The sequence below is a fragment of the Scyliorhinus canicula genome, chromosome 9 (assembly GCF_902713615.1).
Source record: "Scyliorhinus canicula chromosome 9, sScyCan1.1, whole genome shotgun sequence".
NCBI classification, from domain to species: Eukaryota; Metazoa; Chordata; class Chondrichthyes; order Carcharhiniformes; family Scyliorhinidae; genus Scyliorhinus; species Scyliorhinus canicula.
In genome coordinates, this window is record NC_052154.1 from 103,783,535 (window position 1) to 103,804,427 (window position 20,893).

Consider the following 20,893-nt stretch of genomic DNA (forward strand, 5'->3'; position numbering starts at 1 on the left):
GGAGATGCCGGCGTTGGACTGGGGTGAGCACAGTAAGAAGTCTTACAACACCAGGTTAAAGTCCAACAGGTTTGTTTCAAACACGAGCTTTCGGAGCACGGCTCCTTCACCTGAAGAAGGAGCCGTGCTCCGAAAGCTCGTGTTTGAAACAAACCTGTTGGACTTTAACCTGGTGTTGTAAGACTTCTTACTGTGCTCACCCCAAGTCTTACAACACCAGGTTAAAGTCCAACAGGTTTGTTTCAAACACGAGCTTTCGGAGCACGGCTCCTTCACCTGAAGAAGGAGCCGTGCTCCGAAAGCTCGTGTTTGAAACAAACCTGTTGGACTTTAACCTGGTGTTGTAAGACTTCTTACTGTACCTGGGTCTGACACTGGGTGTCAGTGTGGGACACTGAGCTGCTGTACCTGGGTCTGACACTGGGTGTCAGTGTGGGACACTGAGCTGCTGTACCTGGGTCTGACACTGGGTGTCAGTGTGGGACACTGAACTGCTGTACCTGGGTCCGACACTAGATGTCAGTGTGGGACACTGAGCTGCTGTACCTGGGTCTGACACTGGGTGTCAGTATGGGACACTGAACTGCTGTACCTGGGTCTGACACTGGGTGTCAGTGCGGGACACTGAGCTGCTGTACCTGGGTTTGACGCCGGGTGTCAGTGTGGGACACTGAACTGCTCTATTTGGGTCTTGATTGGCTGGGGAAAATGTGCTGGCAGTGATTGGCTGGGGACAGTGCACTGCCAGTGATTGGCTGGTCACAGTGCGCTGCCAGTGATTGGCTGGGGACAGTGCGCTGCCAGTGATTGGCTGGGGACAGTGCGCTGCCAGTGATTGGCTGGGGACAGTGCGCTGCCAGTGATTGGCTGGTCACAGTGCGCTGCCAGTGATTGGCTGGTCACAGTGCGCTGCCAGTGATTGGCTGGGGACAGTGCACTGCCAGTGATTGGCTGGGGACAGTGCGCTGCTAGTGATTGGCTGGGGACAGTGCGCTGCTAGTGATTGGCTGGGCACTGACACTAATCGATTACTGTACTCAAGTATTTTGGGGAACTTTTCTGATGAATCTACTGATAATCAAATTTCTACCATTGATCGTTGCCAGAGCTCACCCACTGGGTGCCCCGTGTCTGTAGCTCACTAACAAGTGTATATCATGTGGGGGGAGCGTGGTTTGAGAAGAAACAATTTCTGGTTTCTGAGCAGAAGGAGGTCATTGAGCTATCATGTTAACTCTGTTTCATTCTCTGTAGCTTCTGCCTGAGCTGAGTATTACCAGATAGAAAGTTCAATGGGAATCTAAGGACAGCAATAATAGGGTTTAGTGAAGTGAACCCTCACTTATAAATATGGGACCCCCACCTGTCACCCCCTCAACCTTCCAGAAGCCCTTCACTTACCTGCCCTTCACTCCCCCACCCTTCAAACTCCTCCCCCACCCTCATTTCATGGACATGGCTCCCCTCACCCCTTGACCCTTGGCAGTGCCACCCTAGCACCTGGGCACCTTTGCACTGTCACCCTGACAGTGCACCTACTGGCTTGGCAGTGCCACCTGGGCACCTTGGTAGTGTCATGGTGGCAGTGCCAAGGTGCCAGCTGGGCAGTGCCAAGGTGCCCGTGTTCCAGGGGAAGGGTCAAGGAGCCACCCTGCACTTACCCTGACCACCCAGGAGTGTCCGATGTCCCGGGAGCCCCTCCTCCCTCGGTGCCATTCCGCCAGGTCCCGGCGCCTGGCTGCAGCGTCCCTGGGGAGACCTGAGAATCGACGAAGGCCGGTGGATTCCGGGCTGGTAGGTCAGAAGTAGGTTTACAACCTACTTCCGCCTGTGTCTATTAGTCACGCCCCTTTTGGGCAGAGTTCTGACTCCCAACGTCTCGTGGGACTTCGGTGAATCCCGCAAGGCGGGGAGGCTGTTGGGCGATCCGCTGGAAGCCTCTCCCGGGATTCTCCGGCCACGTTGTGCTCTTGCTTGAGAGCAACGCGGCCAGAGAATCGTGTCCTAAGTGTCACTGAATAACGGTGGGAACTCGCCGGGGGCAAAACTCCCTGAAAATCCCGCCACGAATGAACTTCGAAATTATTCCATTGATTTCCGCCCGGAGAGTCTACAGAGGGAAGTGGACCGGTTAGGTAGGCGGGCATAAACTTGACAGATGGAATAAAATAGATTTTGAAATGGGCAGCTTACCTGCTGATAGTAGACATACGCCAAAATTCCAGCCAGGATTTCCAGCAGAAAGATAAAGAGCAGCAAAGCAAAATACTGCAACACAAAAACGAACATCCGATTACTGCCAAGTCAAAATCCCACAGCTCAGATCAAAGCCCAAACACAGACCGAGAAACAGTGAACCCTAAAATATCCCAGTAAGACAGAGCACCCCCTCCAAAATCTCAGAGAGAACCCCCAAAACATTACACCGTTAGAGAAAGAGTCAGAAAGCGAAGGACAGAGACAGAGTGAGAGAACCCCCAAAACATCACACTGAGAGAAAGAGAGGGAGAAAAACAGAGCGAAAGAGGCAGAGAATGAGAGAGAGAACCCCCCCCCCCCCCCCAAAAACATCACATTGAGAAACAGAGGAAGAGAAAAGGAGAGAACGAGAGAGAGAACCCCCCAAAACATCACACTGAATGAGTGAGAGAAAGAGACACAGAGATAGAGAAAGAGTGAGAGAGAGAACCCCCCCAAAACATCGCACCGAGGAAGAAAGAGACAGAAAGATAGAAAGAACCCCCAAAACATCAGAGAGAGAAAGAAAACGAAACCCCCCCCTCAAAACATCACACCGAGAGAAAGAGAGAGAGATAACCCCCCCAAAACATCACACCGAGAGTCCTGCAAAGACAATTCAGGGAGTTAGGTCGGGAGCTAAAAAGCAGGACCCCTAGAGTAGTAATTTCAAGATTACTTCCCCATGCCATGTGCTAGTGAGGCTAGGAACAGGGAGATAGTACAGTTGAACACGTGGCTAAAGAGCTAGTGTAGGAGGGAGGGATTTAGATATATAGATCACTGGGATGTCTTCTGGGGAAGGTGGGACCTGTACAAGAAGGACGGGTTGCACCTGAACTGGAAGGCCACCAAAACCTGGGCGGGAGGTTTACTGTGGAGTGCTGTTCGGGTGGGTTTAAATTACTGTGGCAGGGTGGTGGGAACCGGAACAGCAGACTAGTAAGTGTAGAGACTGGGGGAAAAAGAGAGACTGAGATAAACATAGCGCACAGTAAGAACAGGCCGAGGGAAGCCACAGGGCTCATCGGGACTGTAGGTCTGGAGTGTGTTTGCTTCAATGCAGATGAACTGAGAGCCTGGATTACTGCATGGAACTATGATAAGTTGATTTGGAATCACTTTCGGAGCGCAGCTCCTTCGTCAGGTGAGTGAAGAAGTGGGTTCCACAAGCACATTTATAGACACAGTCAATGATACTTTGAGTGCGAGGCTTTGCCCTTGACTGCTGAAGTGTTCCCCGACTGGAAGGGAACGTTCCTGCCTGGTGATTGTCGCACGATGTTCGTTCATCCGTTGCCGCAGCGTCTGCATGGTCTCGCCAATGTACCACGCTTTGGGACATCCTTTCCTGCAGCGTATGAGGTAGACACCGTTGGCCTAGTCACACGAGTATGTACCACATACCTGATAGATGGTGTTCTCACGCGTAATGATGGTATCCATGTAGAATGGTCATCGCACAACAATCACCAGGCAGGAATGTTCCCTTCCAGTGGGGGAACACTTCCAACAGTCAAGGGTATTCAGCCTCTGATCTTCGGCTATGCATTCCCCAAGGCAGCCTTCAGGATGCACGACAACGCAGAATCACCGAGCAGAAATTGATAGCCAAGCTCCGCATGCATGAGTACGGCCTCAACCGGGACCTTGAATTCATGTTTCACTATATTCACCACCCCCCTGCATCTGGCCTGGGCTTGCAAAATCCTACCAACTGTCCTGGCTTGAGACAATTCACACCTCTTTAACCTGTGATTATCCCTCTCTCCAGTTGCTCCATCTGGACCTATAAAGACTTAATTACCTGCAAAGATTCATTTTCAAAGTATCGTCTTGCATCATTGACTTTGTCTATATATGTGTTTATGGAACCCACCTCTTCATTCACCTGAGGAAGGAGCTGCGCTCCGAAAGCTAGCGATTCAAAACAAACCTGTTGTACTTTAAACTGGTGTAAGACTTACTGTGTCCACCCCAGTCCAACACTGGCATCTCCACATCATGGAACTATGATGTAATTGCAATTACAGAGACACGGTTAAAGGAGGGACAATACTGTCAGTTTAACATTCCAGGATATCATGTTTGAGGTGGGACAGAAGGGGAAACAAAAGAGGTGGGGGGGGGGGGGTTGCATTGCTGATTTAGGAGCAGATCACAGCTGTGTTGAGGGAGGACACATTGGGGGGATCTTGTAGTGAGGCATTGTGGGTGGAGCTCAGGAATAAGAAGGGTGAAATCTCAATGCTGGGAGTGTATCATAGACCTCCCATCAGCCCGCAGGAGACAGAGTAGCAGTTGGCTAATCAGATACTGAAGAGGGGTGGAACAAAACAAGCTAGTTGTGATGGGAGACTTTAACTTCCCCCATATTGACTGGGAATTCCTTACAACCGGGGGCTTGGATGGGGAGAAATTTGTTAAGATGTGTACAGGAGGGCTTTTTTTTTTAATGTTTTTATTCTCCTTTTTCACATTTTATTTAAAATTTACACCCACCAACAAATAGTAAATGGTAATGAATACAATGTCAATCCCCTTCTTAACAACAATGATCCCATCCTCCCAGCAACCTCAAACAACAGCCCGCATGACAACAGAAACATAAAATAAACAAAAAGGAATCAGGAATCACCCATAGTCACCATTAACATATATAGTCAACACCCCCCCCCCCCCCCCCCGCTAATATTAAAGGCCATCCAATTCCCGAAAGTGTGCATGAAGACACCCATGAATTGTAAACCCCCATCCCCCCTCCTAGACTTCTCCCCTCCACTTCCTCTCAAACACCTCACCCAGTATTGGTCCCTTCCCCCAACTTTTCACCCCGGCTAGGCTCATCGAAACCTGTTCAACCAGGCTCTGATGGCCACAGCCCCTCCCCCATCTCACTCCTGTTCACTGGCCGGCTTAAACCAGCCAGTGTGGAGGCCCTTGCCCGGGTCTCAATCCCCTCCCCCCCCCCCCCCCGCCCGGTCCCAGGAAAGCAAAGAAATTTCCTTTAACCCACAACCCCAGCATACACAGTCCAGAAGGGCTTCGCGTACCGGCGAAGGCCTTTCGGCCAGCCCCGATGCCGGGCGGCGGGCGCCAAAGGCCGTTGGCACCGGTTTTGGCACCATTCGGCGTGGCGCCAACCACTCCGGAGCGGGACTAGCCCCTAAAGGTTCGGAGAATTCCGCACCTTTGGGGAGGCCCGACGCCGGAGTGGTTGGCGGCACTCCGCTACGCCGGGACCCCCCCCCGCCCCGCCGGGTAGGGGAGAATCCCGGCCCATAATTGCATAAGGTTTTGAGTAGTCATTGATGAGGACAAGAGCGGCCCGAGGGTGAAGGTGTTTAATTGGGCGAGGGCCAATTACATACAAATTAGACAGGAACTGGGAATGTGAATTGGGAGCGACTATTTGAGAGCAAATCCACGTCTGACAGGAGGGAGGCTTTTAAAGGCCAGTTGATATAAATGTAGGACAGGCATGTCCCTGCAAAAATGAAGGATAGAAATAGCAGGATTCAGGAACCATGGGTGACAAGAGAAATTATAAGCTTAGTCAAAAGGAAAAAAGAAGCATACAATAGGTTTGGCATCTAAAAACTGATGAAGCCCTTGAGGAGTACAGTGAAAGAAGGAAGGAACTTAAACGTGGAATTAGGAGGGCTAAAAGGAGCCATGAAATATCTTTAGCAAACATGGTCAAGGATAATCCCAAGGCTTTTTATGCATATATTAGGTGCATGAGGGTAGCAAGAGAAAAGGTAGGCCCACTCAAGGACTGTGGAGAGAAATTATGCATGGAACCACAGGAAGTGTGTCCAAAGATGTGCAGGTTAGGTGGATTGGCTACGCTAAATTGCCCTTAGTGTCCAAAAAGGTTAGGTGGGGTTACAGGGATAGGGTGATGGTGTGGGGATATGATGGAGGTATGGGCTTAGGTAGGGTGCTCTTTCCAAGGACTGGTGCAGACTTAATGGGCCTAATGGCCTCCTTCTGCACTGTAAATTCTATGATTCTATGAAGTGGGTGAAATCCTTAATAAGTACTTCGTATCGATATTCACGAGGGAGAATGACATGACAGATGTTGAGGTCAGGAATAAATGTGTGAATGCTCTTGAGAACGTCAATATATCAAAGGCGGAAGTGTTGAGTCTCCTAAATTGCATTAAGGTAGACAAGTCCCTGGGGCCGGATGGGATCTATCCCAGGTTATTGCAGGAGGCAAGAGGAGAAAAATCTGGGACATTAACAGATATCTTCACATCCTCTTTGACCACAGACGAGGTCACAGAGGACTGGAGAATAGCCAATGTTTAAGAAAGGAAGCAGGGATAATCCAGCAAATTATAGGCCGGTGAGCCTGATGTCAGTGGTAGGGAAGCTACTGAGGGACAGAATATGTGCATATTTAGAAGAAAATGGACGAGTTAGTGACAGGCAGCATGGTTTTGTACAGGGAAGGTCATGTCTCACCAACCTGATTGAGTTTTTTGAAGAGGTGACAAAGAAAATTTATGAGGGAAGGGCTATGGATGTAGTTTATATGGTTTTAGTGAGGCATTTGACAAGGTCCTACATGGAAGACTAGTACAAAAACTAAAGTCACATGGGAGTCGGGGTGGGCTGGCTAGATGGATACAGAACTGGCTTGGTTATAGAAGAGAGAATAGTGGTGGAAGAGTGTTTTCAGAATGGAGATCTGTAGCTAGTGGTGTTCCGCAGGGATCAGTACTGGGATTTCTGTTGTTTGTAGTATATACAAAAGATCTGGAGGAAAATGTGGGTGGTCTGATTAGTAAGTTTGCAGATGACAAGAAGATTGGTGGAGTTGCTGATAGTGCCGAGGATTGTCAGGATACAACAGGATATAGATAGGTTGGAGACTTGGGCACAGAAATGGCAGATTAAGTTTAATTTGGACAAGTGTGAGGTGATGCATTTTGGAGGATCAAATCTCGGTATGAATTATACTGTAAATGGCAGTACCCTTAGGAACATCGACATACAGAGGGATCTGGGTGTGCAGATCCACAGTTCCCCAAAAGTGGCAACGCAGTGTCCAAGGTGATTAAGAAGGCATATGGCAGGCTTACATTCATCGGCCGGGGCATTGAGGACAGGAGTTGGGAAATCATGTTGCAACTATATAAAACCTTGGTTAGGCTGTATTTGGAGTATTGCATGCAGTTCCGGTCATCACATTATCAAAAGGACGTGGAAGCTTTTGAGAGAGTGCAAAGAAGGTTCACCAGAATGTTGCTTGGCCCTGAGGGTGTTGGCTGGCCCTGAGGCTGTTGGCTGGCCCTGAGGGTGTTGGCTGGCCCTGAGGGTGTTGACTGGCCCTGAGGGTGTTGGCTGGCCCTGAGGGTGTTGGCTGGCCCTGAGGGTGTTGGCTGGCCCTGAGGGTGTTGGCTGGCCCTGAGGGTGTTGGCTGGCCCTGAGGGTGTTGGCTGGCCCTGAGGGTGTTGGCTGGCCCTGAGGGTGTTGGCTGGCCCTGAGGGTGTTGGCTGGCCCTGAGGGTGTTGGCTGGCCCTGAGGGTGTTGGCTGGCCCTGAGGGTGTTGGCTGGCCCTGAGGGTGTTGGCTGGCCCTGAGGGTGTTGGCTGGCCCTGAGGGTGTTGGCTGGCCCTGAGGGTGTTGGCTGGCCCTGAGGGTGTTGGCTGGCCCTGAGGGTGTTGGCTGGCCCTGAGGGTGTTGGCTGGCCCTGAGGGTGTTGGCTGGCCCTGAGGGTGTTGCTTGGCCCTGAGGGTGTTGGCTGGCCCTGAGGGTGTTGCTTGGCCCTGAGGGTGTTGACTGGCCCTGAGGGTGTTGACTGGCCCTGAGGGTGTTGGCTGGCCCTGAGGGTGTTGGCTGGCCCTGAGGGTGTTGGCTGGCCCTGAGGGTGTTGGCTGGCCCTGAGGGTGTTGGCTGGCCCTGAGGATGTTGGCTGGCCCTGAGGGTGTTGACTGGCTCTGAGGGTGTTGGCTGGCCCTGAGGGTGTTGACTGGCCCTGAGGGTGTTGGCTGGCCCTGAGGGTGTTGGCTGGCCCTGAGGGTGTTGGCTGGCCCTGAGGGTGTTGGCTGGCCCTGAGGGTGTTGGCTGGCCCTGAGGGTGTTGGCTGGCCCTGAGGGTGTTGGCTGGCCCTGAGGGTGTTGACTGGCCCTGAGGATGTTGGCTGGCCCTGAGGGTGTTGACTGGCCCTGAGGGTGTTGACTGGCCCTGAGGATGTTGGCTGTGAGGAGAGGTTGCATAAACTAGGATTGTTTTCACTGGGACAGAGGCTGAGGGGAGACCTGATTGAGGTCTACAAAATTATGAGAGGCATAGACAGGGTGGATAGTCAGAGGCTTTTTCCAAGGGTGAATGTCAATTACAAAGGGGCACAGGTTCAAGGTGAGGGGAAAAGTTTAAGGGAGATGTGCGGGTTAAGTTTTTAACACAGAGAGTGGTGGGTGCCTGGAACGAGCTGCCAGAGGATGTGGTGGAAGCAGGCACAATAGCAACATTTCAGAGGCATTTGGGTGGATACATGATTAGGGAGGAAATAGAGGGATACGGACCTGTTCCTGAGCTGTACTTTTCTATGTTCTTTGAGAGAGAGAGCAATAGAGACAGAGAGAACACCTAAAACATCACATCGAGAGAGAGAAAGAGAGAGAGCGACAGAGGGAAAGAGAGAGGCAGAAAGAGAGAACCCCCAAAACATCACACCAAGTGAGAGACGGAGGGAGTCAGAGGGAGAGAGAGTGCGGCAAAGGGACAGAGAGAGAGAAACCCCCAAAACATCACACCGAGTGAGAGAGAGAGAAAGAAAGCGAGAACCCCCCAAAATCACACCGAGAGTGAGAAAGGGAGAGAGTAAATCCCCAAAACATCAGACAAAGAGAGAGAGGGAGAACCCCCCAAAACATCACACCGAGAGAAATGAAATGAAATGAAAATCGCTTATTGTCACGAGTAGGCTTCAATGAAGTTACTGTGAAAAGCCCCTAGTCGCCACATTCCGGCGCCTGTCCGGGGAGGCTGGTACGGGAATCGAACCATGCTGCTGGCCTGCTTGGTCTGCTTTCAAAGCCAGCGATTTAGCCGAGTCAGCTAAACCAGCCCCTGGTTGGGGAGAACCCCCAAGGGAGAACCCCCCCAAAACATCACACCGAGAGAGAGGGAGAACCCCCCAAAACATCACACCGAGAGAGAGGGAGAACCCCCCAAAACATCACACCGAGAGAGAGGGAGAACCCCCCCAAAACATCACACCGAGAGAGAGGGAGAACCCCCCAAAACATCACACCGAGAGAGAGGGAGAACCCCCCAAAACATCACACCGAGAGAGAGGGAGAACCCCCCCAAAACATCACACCGAGAGAGAGGGAGAACCCCCCCAAAACATCACACCGAGGGAGAGGGAGAGAAAGAGACAGATAGAAAGAGATGTGGTGATATGCCTATGGGCTATATCATAGATGGATGGTGTGCGAGCTCCAACCAGCAGGTAGCGGTACAGACACATCATGCAGTCTCTAGACCAAGGTCATGTCACCTGTGACTCCGATATAAGGGGAGACACTTCCAGCCACCTTCAGAAGAAGATTGAGAGGGAAATCAGACATACATGTGAATGATCAGTGCTTGGTGCAAGTTCCAGCGGAGTAGTTAGCAGAGTCCATGATAACATGCTCTGTATCAGGTTGCTATCTTACCACACGAGACTCAATAAAAGATCCTGGTTTGTTCTCCCTGTGTTATTGTGGGTTTTGCCCCCACAACCCAAAAAATGTGCTGGGTTGGTAAATTGGCCAGGCTAAATTGCCCCTTAATTGGAAAGAATGAATTGGGTACTCTAATTTTTTTTTTAGAGATTCTGGTTGGGACAAGTCAAAGTGTTTGGTGGTTTCCTTTGTAAAGTACAAAGGACCAAACACGAGAGAATCCCCCAAAATATCACACTGAGAGAGAGAGAAAGAGGCAGAAAGTGAGGGACAAAGAGGGACAGAGAGGGAGAGAACCCTGCATCACAGAGAGAGAAAGAGACAGAGAGAGTGAGGGACAGAGAGGGAGAGAACCCCGCATCACAGAGAGAGAAAGAGACAGAGTGAGAGACAAAGAGGGACAGAGAGGGAGAGAACCCCGCATCACAGAGAGAGAAAGAGACAGAGAGAGTGAGAGACAAAGAGGGACAGAGATAGAGGGCGCGATTCTCCGCTCCCACGCCGGGTGGGAGAATCGCGGGAGGGCCAGGCGACCCCCGCGATTCTCCCACCCGCCGCTCGGAATAATCGCCGCTCGCCGTTTTTCACGGCGACCAGCGATTCTCCGGCCCAGATGGGCCGAGCGGCCTGCCATTCGCAACCGTTTCACGATGGCGGCAACCACACCTGGTCACTGCCGTTGTGAACATGGGCGCCAAAGGCCCGTTTGAAGCTGGGGGGGGGGGGCGGAGAGGGGAGTGAGCACCACGGCCGTGCGCGGGAGGGGGCTGGCCCGCGATCGGTGCCCACCGATCGTCGGGCCGGCGTCTCAAAACGACGCACTCTTTCCTCTCCGCCATCCCGCAAGATCAAGCCGCCACGTCTTGCGGGAAGCGGAGGGGAAGACGTCAGCCAAGAATGCGCGGGTTGGAGCCGGCCAACCTGCACATGCGCGGCTGACGTCACATAGGCGCTGCCGCCGCGTCATTCTCGGCGCGCCGCCTTGACGCAAGCATCAAGGCCCGGCGGCCGAGAATAACGGAGCGCCGCTCCTAGCCCCCCAGGTGGGGGTGAATACGATGAGAGGAGCGGCCTCCGAGGCCATCGTAAAACTCGGCCGAGTTCACGACGGCCTTCCCGATTTTTCCCGGGAGCAGAGAATTCCGCCCAGAGAGAGAGAGAACCCTCCAAAACATAACACCGAGAGAGAGAGAAAGAGACAGAGAGTGAGAGACAACCTCCCAAAACATTGCAGGAAGACAATGAAATAATAATTATTGATGATTTTGGAGGTTTTTGCTGGGATCACCACTCCCTCAATCTGTGATCAGTCGGTATTTTTGGATATTAATGATTTCCTGGCCGTGAGGAAAGTTTCCCTATGTCATGCTCCATGAATCAAGTTTACCAGTGGTGGAATCAGCAAGTCATAAAAATGTTAAACAAGGGTTTGAGATTTTAGGTACTGCCCACTTTGTAATGTTCCCTTTTGAAGCTGCAACAGGCAATCTGCACAATAAACTGCAGTAAAACAAGCCAGCCATAACCATAGCAACCGTAACTGGCTGCCTTTTCTTCAGTTCAGAGATCACGCATAACAAACAGAACCTGCTATCAGCATGAGTTTAATTAAAAATCAGCCAGCGTCCTGCCAATCTCCACCCAACAGCAGATTCTGATTTCAGCTCATGTCAGCAGCTATTGACGCTTTAAACACTGCTAAACCAGACATGGAGCAAACACCACGAAAGGGTCATTGGCACACGGTCATACCAAGTACTCTGCATTCCTAGCATCTGAGTCACTGGTCAGGAATCTGGCATTCTATATCAGCTCTGTCTCTGAATGTAATCTCAGCCTTCTGTACACAGACCATGAAAACAAACGCAGCCCCCAACTTCCTGTACACAGACCCTGAAAACAAACCCAAGCCCCTGAATCTCCTGTGCACTGTCCCTGAACACAAACCCAGCCCCCCAATCTCCTGTGCACAGACCCTAAACACAAGCGCAGCCCCCAACTTCCTGGACACAAGCCCTGAACACAAACCCAGCTCCTAATCTCCTGTGCACAGGCCCTGAAAACAAACCCAGCCCCAACCTCCTGTACACAGGCCCTGAAAACAAACGGTGCCCCCAACCTCCTCTACACAGGCCCTAAACACAAATCCAGCCCCCAACCTCCTGTACACAGACCCTAAAAATAAACCCAGCCCCATCCTCCTGTACACAGGCCCTGAACACAAACCCAGCCCCAACCTCCTCTACACAGGCCCTGAACACAAACCCAGCCCCAACCTCCTCTACACAGGCCCTAAACACAAATCCAGCCCCCAACCTCCTGTACACAGACCCTGAAAACAAACCCAGCCCCAACCTCCTATACACAGGCGCTGAACACAAACCAAACCCCCAACCTGTACACAGGCCCTGAAAACAAACTTAGCCCCCAACCTCCTGGTCACAGGCCCTGAACACAAATCTAGACCGCAGTCTCCCCCGCCTGTGCACAGATCCTGGACATAAATCTAGCCGCTGGTCTCCTGCACCAGACACAGAAACTGAACACAAACCCAGCCACTGACTTCGAAAACCCAGACCCTGAATATAAACCCAGTCCCCATCCTCCTGTACACAGACCCAGAGCACAAACCCAGCCCCAGACCTCTCGTAAACAGTCACAATCTCTGAAAATGAACCTAGCACCCCCTCCCCGCCTCCTGTACCAGACACAGGTGGCAAACAGAAACCCAGATCCCCTGTAGAGACACAAACTCTGAACACAAACCCAGCCCCCTACCTCCACTCCCAGGCACTGTCCATGAACACAAATCCAGCCTCCGGCCTCATGTACCAGACACAGATCTTAAGCATAAACCCAGTCCCCAGCCTCCTGTAAACAGATCCTGAACACAAGTCGAGCCCCCGGCCTCATGTACGAGACACAGACCTTGAACACAGCCCATGGCCACCAGTACACAGGGCCTGAAGACAAACCCAGTCCCCAATCCCCTGGACCAGATACAGATCCTGAATACAAACCCAGCCCCTTATCTCCTGTACCCAGGCCCTAGTCTCCTGGACCAGATACAGAACCGGAATACAAACACAGCCCCTGGCCTCCAGTGCACAGGGCCAGAACTCAAACTCAGCGGCCAGCCTCCTATATCAGACACAGGCCATCAACACAAACCAAGCCCCCGACCTTCTGGACCAGACAGACCCTGAATACAAACACAACCCCAGCTTCCTGTACACAGGTCCAGAAGATAAACCTAGTGCCCAGTTTCCTGTGCACAGGCCCTGAAAATAAACCCACCTCCTGTCATTCTCTGATCCCATTTGGTTAGAACCCTCTGTGTCAAGCCTGCTAGGGTGTGGGACAGAGCAACCCCACAGCCTTTTTGCAGAACGTCCCTGATGGGCCTCAGTGTAGCCTCCCCTGCTGTCACCAGTGACCAAATAATGTAACACTGCTGGAAGCATTTCAGATGGCAGCTCTCCCATCCCACTAACTCAATCACTACAAACTGTGAAGTGGATTTGACAGGATGGACACTGAGAGATTGTTTTCTCTGGTTGGAGAATCTAAAACACAGGGAACAGTCTCAGGATAAAAGGACCGATCATTTTGGAATGGGATGAGAAGAAATTACTTCACTGACAGGGTTGGGAATGTTTGGAATTCTCTATCCCAGAGTGATGTGGGTGCTCATTCATTTGCATATTTAAGGTTGGGATAGACAGATTTTAGTTTTCAGGGAACTGAGAAATATCTGGGATGGGGGCGGGGGGCGGGGGGGGGGGGGGTGAGGCAAAATTTAGCCATTGAATTTTGGAGCTGGCCTAATGGTCTAAATGACCTTCCCCTGCTGTTGTGTTTTTTTTTAAATATAAATTTAGTGTACCCAATTCATTTTTCTAATTAAGGGACAATTTAGCGTGGTCAATCCACCTACCCTGCACATCTCTAGGTTGTGGGGGCGAAACCCATGCAGACACCGGGGAGAATGTGCAAACTCCACACGGACAGTGACCCAGAGCTGGAATTGAACCTGGGACCTCGACGTGAGGCAGCAGTGCTAACCACTACGCCACCGTGCTGCCCTGCTGTTGTGTTCTTATAACATCAGATCATCTGGTTAGTCTGCCAAACACTTAACACATTACAATGGTTTCAATATTCCCAAAATAACGCAAAGGTAGCCGCACAAATTAACCTGGCATATTCGAATAAAACTGATGGGTACTGTTCAGTTACAACCAATGTTTCAGTCATTCAATTGGACAATACAATTCTCTGGGCTAAAATAGGAAGCTACAGAATATGTACCTAAAGTGGGCAACCTCAAAATGAATGATAACCGCAACGGAGGAAACGCAGCAGTGTGGGAGAAGGACATAACGGAGAATCGGGCCCTGCAGACGCTGAGGGGAATCAGGCCCTGCAGCCGCTGGGGGGAATCGAGCCCTGCAGCCGCTGGGGGGAATCGGGCCCTGCAGCCGCTGGGGAGAATCGGGCCCTGCAGCCACGGAGGAGAATCGGGCCCTGCAGCCGCTGGGGGGAATCGAGCCCTGCAGCCGCTGGGGGGAATCGGGCCCTGCAGCCGCTGGGGAGAATCGGGCCCTGCAGCCACGGAGGAGAATCGGGCCCTACAGCCACGGAGGAGAATCGGGCCCTGCAGCCGCTGGGGGGGGGACCAGGGAATCAGGCCTTGCAGCCACTGGGGGGAATCAGGCACTGCAGCAGCAGGGGTGAATCAGGACCTGCAGCCACTGGGGGGAATCAGGCCCTGCAGCCACTGGGGGGAATCAGGCCCTGCAGCCACTGGGGGGAATCAGGCCCTGCAGCCACTGGGGGGAATCAGGCCCTGCAGCCACTGGGGGGAATCAGGCCCTGCAGCCACTGGGGGGAATCAGGCCCTGCAGCAGCTGGGGTTAATCGGGCCCTGCAGCTGCTGGGGGGAATCGGGCCCTGCAGCAGCTGGAGGGAATCAGGCCCTGCAGCCACTGGGGGAAATCAGGCCCTGCAGCAGCTGGAGGGAATCAGGCCCTGCAGCAGCTGGGGGGAATCAGGCCCTGCAGCAGCTGGGGGGAATCAGGCCCTGCAGCAGCTGGGGGGAATCGGGCCCTGCAGCAGCTGGGGTTAATCGGGCCCTGCAGCTACTGGGGGGAATCAGGCCCTGCAGCAGCTGGAGGGAATCAGGCCCTGCAGCCACTGGGGGGAATCAGGCCCTGCAGCAGCTGGGGGGAAATCGGGCCCTGCAGCAGCTGGGGGGGAATCAGGCCCTGCAGCAGCTGGGGGGAATCAGGCCCTGCAGCAGCTGGGGGGAATCGGGCCCTGCAGCAGCTGAGGGGAATCGGGCCCTGCAGCCGCTGGGGGAATCAGGCACTGCAGCCACTGGGGGGGAATCGGGCCCTGCAGCTGCTGGGGGGAATCGGGCCCTGCAGCCGCTGAGGGGACTCGGGCCCTGCAGCCGCTGGGGAGAATCAGGCCCTGCAGCGGCTGAGGGGAATTGGGACCTGCAGCAGCTGAGGGGAATCGGGCCCTGCAGCAGCTGGGGGGAATCGGGCCCTGAAGCAGCTGAGGGGAATCGGGCCCTGCAGCAGCTGGGGGGAATCGGGCCCTGCAGCCGCTGGGGAGAATCAGGCCCTGCAGCAGCTGGGGGGAATCAGGCCCTGCAGCAGCTGGGGGGAATCAGGCCCTGCAGCAGCTGGGGGGAATCGGGCCCTGAAGCAGCTGAGGGGAATCGGGCCCTGCAGACGCTGAGGGGAATCGGGACCTGCAGCGGCTGAGGGGAATCGGGACCTGCAGCAGCTGGGGGGAATCGGGCACTGCAGCCACTGAGGGGAATCGGACCCTGCAGCCGCTGAGGGGAATCGGACCCTGCAGTCACCGGGGGGCTCGTGGAACGTGCAGTCACTGAGGGAAAACGTGATCTGTAGTCACTGGGGGTCTGTATCTGTAGTCACTGGGGGGTTGGATCTGTAGCCACTGGAGTTTGGATCTGTAGTCACTGGGGGGTCTGGACCTGTAGCCACTGGGGGGTCTGGACCTGTAGCCACTGGAGTTTGGATCTGTAGTCACTGGGGGTCTGTATCTGTAGTAATTGGGGATTTGGATCTGTAGTCACTGGGGGTTTGGATCTGTCGTCACAAGGGGTCTGGATCTGTAGTCACTGGGGGTTTGGTTCTGTAGTCACTGGGGTTTCGGTCTGTAGTCACTGGGGGGGTTGGATCTGTCGTCACTGGGGGGTTGGATCTGTCGTCACTGGGGGGTTGGATCTGTCGTCACTGGGGGGTTGGATCTGTCGTCACTGGGGGGTTGGATCTGTCGTCACTGGGGGGTTGGGTCTGTAGTCACTGGGGGTCTGGATCTGTAGTCATGGGGGTCTGGATCTGTAGCCACTGGGGGTTTGGTTCTGTAGTCACTGGGGGTCTGGATCTGTAGCCACTGGGGGTTGGGTCTGTAGTCACTGGGGTTTGGGTCTGTAGTCTCTGGGGTTTGGATCTGTAGTCACTGGGGGTTTGGTTCTGTAGTCACTGGGGGTTGGGTCTGTCGTCACTGGGGTTTGGGTCTGTAGTCACTGGGGGTCTGGATCTGTAGTCACTGGGGGTTTCGGTCTGTAGTCACTGGGGGGGTTGGATCTGTAGTCACCGGGGGGTCTAGATCTGTAGTCACTGGGGGTCTGGATCTGTAGTCACTGGGGTTTGGATCTGTAGTCACTGGGGTTTGGATCTGTCGTCACTGGGGGTTTGGATCTGTCGTCACTGGGGGTTTGGATCTGTCGTCACTGGGGGTTTGGATCTGTAGTCACTGGGGGTTCTGGATCTGTCGTCACTGGGTGGTTGGATCTGTCGTCACTGGGGGTCTAGATCTGTCGTCACTGGGGGGTTGGATCTGTCGTCACTGGGGGGTTGGATCTGGCATCACTGTGGGTCTAGATCTAGCATCACTGGGGGTTGGATCTGTCGTCCCTGGGGTCTAGATCTGTCGTCACTGGGGGTCTGGATCTGTCGTCACTGGGGTCTAGATCTGTCGTCACTGGGGGGTTGGATCTGTCGTCACTGGGTGTCTGGATCTGTAGTCACTGGGGGTTGGATCTGTCGTCACTGGGGTCTAGATCTGTCGTCACTGGGGTCTAGATCTGTCGTCACTGGGGGTTGGATCTGTCGTCACTGGGGGTTGGATCTGTCGTCACTGGGGTGTTGTATCTGTCGTCACTGGGTGTCTGGATCTGTAGTCACTGGGGGTCTGGATCTGTAGTCACTGGGGGTCTAGATCTGTAGTCACTGGGGTTTGGATCTGTAGCCAGTGTTTGGATCTGTAGCGAGTCATCAGCCAGTGTGGAAATCATCCATTAGTTGCAAGCTGTCAGGTCTGGGTAGCAGACAGCATACTTTAGAGCTGGCATGTCCCAGCCTGCCTGATTGCTGAGTCTGGTTTCTTCCTCAGATAGGCCCGTTTGACTCGACACAGCTAATAACCACAGAGTACTTTCGAGCTGACAAACCACAATAACCTTTAATAGCAGCTAGCAACATAGAATTTATTTACCGTTGCATTGTGCTTAGCACTGTTGCTTCACAGCATTCGTGACCCAGGTTCGATTCCCGGCTTGGGTCACTGTCTTTGTGAAGTCTGCATGTTCTCCCTGTGTCTGCGTGGGTTTCCACCGGGTGCTCCGGTTTCCTCCCACAGTCCAAAGATATGCATGTTAGGTGGATTGGTTATGGTAAATTGCCCTGTAGTATCCAAAAGTTAGGTGGATTGCTGGGTTATGGGGTTGGCTTCGGTAGGGTGCTCTTTCAGGGCAGTGTAGACTCAATGAACCAAATGGCTTCCTTCTGCACTGTAAATTCTATGATTCTACAGACAATTTAATCTCGTCATCAAACTTCTCTCATTGTACTTCTTCGACCACGAATATCTCCTTCCTTTCTTTCTCATGCGTTTATCCAGACTCCCTTTAAATATATCCATGCTATCCAACTCAACCACTTTGTGTGGTAGTGAGATTCTCACCACTCCCTGGATCAAGAGGTTTCTCCTGAATTCCCTGAAGGATTTATTCGCTCGGGTCACCCACAAATGGAAACATTTTATCCCCATCTACTCTTTCATAATTTTGATGGCCACAACCAAGTCACCCTTTAGTCTTGAGTAAAGAGCTAGGGCCTGCTCTGTGACTATCACCCCCCCCCCCCCCCCCCCCCCCAGGTTTGAGCATTATCCTTGATCCCCAACAAAGCTTCCTGTGACTCATTGGCCTGTGCTGTTCCTGACAGAGGGTCCAGTATTACAGTGCAGGAGCCTGGGGACATGGTGTACTGTTTTAAAATGTCAATGACCACCCTCAATGTGGCTGGGTTATTGTCACAGAGGAGCCATTCTTCAGGTATGAGAACAAACTAGAGTTAGACGAGGGTCATTCAACAACGAGCGTCACACTCTATTGGCTTGGCTCTAGTCCACAAATGTTGAACAAGCTATGGCGTATTTCTCAGTGTTATCTGCTGCTGGTTGCTGGTTAAACATCAGCAGTCAACGACTCCTCTGCCAGCCTGTGCCAGAGCCCCCTCAGGTGACCAATGCCTGCTCGGGATCCCTCCTTCACTTGTGTCGAAGACTCAGACGTTCAGAGTTCTCCTGCCTGTCAGAACACATGAATTCTCCCAAGGCTGATCCCTCGCTCACTCACTGATCCCACATAATTTTCCGGGCACTCATTCAGATGACAAATAAAACCTATCATCTTAATTTAGTCGAGTTCAGACAAGAGCAGCTTCCTGCAATGGCTGAAAAGTTCTAAATTTGGAAATAGAGAGACAATTTCTGCCGGAAGGATATAAAGATGCCTTCAGCCTGTATATTTGGGGGTTTAAATGGAGAGGTTGCCACTCGGGATCCGCTGGGAGGGAGAAGAACAGGCAAAGAGTGTGAACAAGCCAAAGACCTTGAACTTCAGTCGGTGTCTCAAACAGCTGCGAATACAGACTTTCTGACTGCCATGGAGAAACTTGCAAGATTACAGCCCAAAGTTGATCTATTTTTATAAATACCATTCCTATTTAAGAGTCAGTGACCTTGGCATCACCCACACAGGCCACAGTCTGCCAAGTACAGATTGAACAACCATACCCCCATATTCCTGGAGTTTACATCTCCACCTGTAAGCATTCCTCAACCTCTCGGGGGCAGCTTCATCAGTTTAGAACATTGATCATAGGAAGATCATAGAATTTACAGTGCAGAAGGAGGCCAATCGGCCCATCGAATCTGCACGGCCTTTGGAAAGAGCACCCTACTTAAACCCACACCTTCAATCAGTGCCATCATTCTGTTGCTTCATGGTTGATATATATTTATCACACACATAACTGAGAGACTAAAGGACTAAAGTAGCCCAGTGCGTGGAAAATTAGGCTTCCTTACTGATTGACTGCACAATCCATAGAAAGGTAGGAATTATAGACAGTTGGAGACATGAGGTAGAGGATCACTAATCTAACAGTCTGTGACTAAGCCTGGACTAATACAGTTTCTCGCTCCACCCAGTAACAACTCACCTTTACAGACTGAATCATTAACCCACATGCTTTGCCACCTCAAGCTCTCTGGACTGTTAGTTCTCCTAATTAAACCCTTTGATAAATCTCTATAACCCCCGCCACACCACTCATTCTCGGGGACAGCATGACTGGCTGAGTTCAAATCATCATCCAAGCCTGCAAAGCACATAGAACATCTGCAGTGACACACACTCACGTGCACAGACACACACACACACGTGCACACACTCTCGCACACGCAGACACCCGCACGCACAGCCAACCACATACACAGACTCTCGCACACACAGACTCTTGCACGCAGACACCTGCACACATGCACAGACACCCACACAGATACACACGCAGATGCAGACACCACACATACATACAGACACACACATGCACAGATACACACTCGCATGCACAAACACACACGCAGCCGCACAGACACATGCACAGACATCACACACGTACAGACACACACACACACGCCACAAACACTCGCATGCGCAAACACACGTACATACACAGACACACACACACCACAAATACTCGCATGCACAGACACACACACAGACCCACAGACGCACACATGCACAGACACAAATGGACAGACACTACACACACTTGCATGCACAGACACGCACACATGCACCCCCCACACACATGCATGGGCACACGCAGATGCACAGACACACATGGACAGACACTACACAGACAGACACACACGCATAAACACATGTAGACACGCATATATACGCACCTACACACACATGCATAGACACAGACAGACACACACCACAAACACTTGCATGCACAAACACATGCACAGACACACCCACGCATAGACCACACATAAATACCTACACACACATGCACACACACCCACATGCGCAGTTATACACATACACACACACCCACACACATGCACACACATGCACAGACACACACTACACTCACTTGAATGCACAAACACACACGCACAGACACACATACATGCAGACATACTTGCACGCCACAAACATTTGTACGCATAGACAGACACACACATGCACAGATAGACACATGCACAGACAAACACTCACGCAGACACACACATGCAGGCAGCACACAGGAGTACACTAATCAGGACTGGGTGATTTATTTAGATGGAGAGTGGGACTACAGGATGTAGCAGTGTAGAGGGATGTGGGTGTCCTTCAATCATAAAAAGTGTGCATTCAGACACAGATAGTTATTAGGAAGGCAAATAGGTTGCTGGCCTTTTTTGATACAACTGGGTACTGTGGTATCTTTCCATCAGGAGGGGCAGGGCAGGGCAGGGGTGGGAATACTATGGTGTCCTTACATCAGGAGCGGTAGATATGCATTTGAATCAGCTCCGAGAAGATTCACTCAGCCGATTCCTGGGATGAAGGAGCTTGTCTCATGAA

General features: G+C 52.3%; 1 protein-coding gene across 1 annotated transcript in view; it reads right to left on the reverse strand.

Moving 5' to 3' along the window:
• LOC119971585 (CD151 antigen-like) overlaps positions 1–20,893 on the reverse strand; it is a 74,169-nt gene that overhangs the window by 18,858 nt on the left and 34,418 nt on the right. Inside the window, exon 4 of the mRNA XM_038807354.1 lies at positions 2,194–2,268. Within this exon, the coding sequence (XP_038663282.1) occupies positions 2,194–2,268 (75 nt within the window). The remainder of the gene's footprint in view (positions 1–2,193; positions 2,269–20,893) is intronic.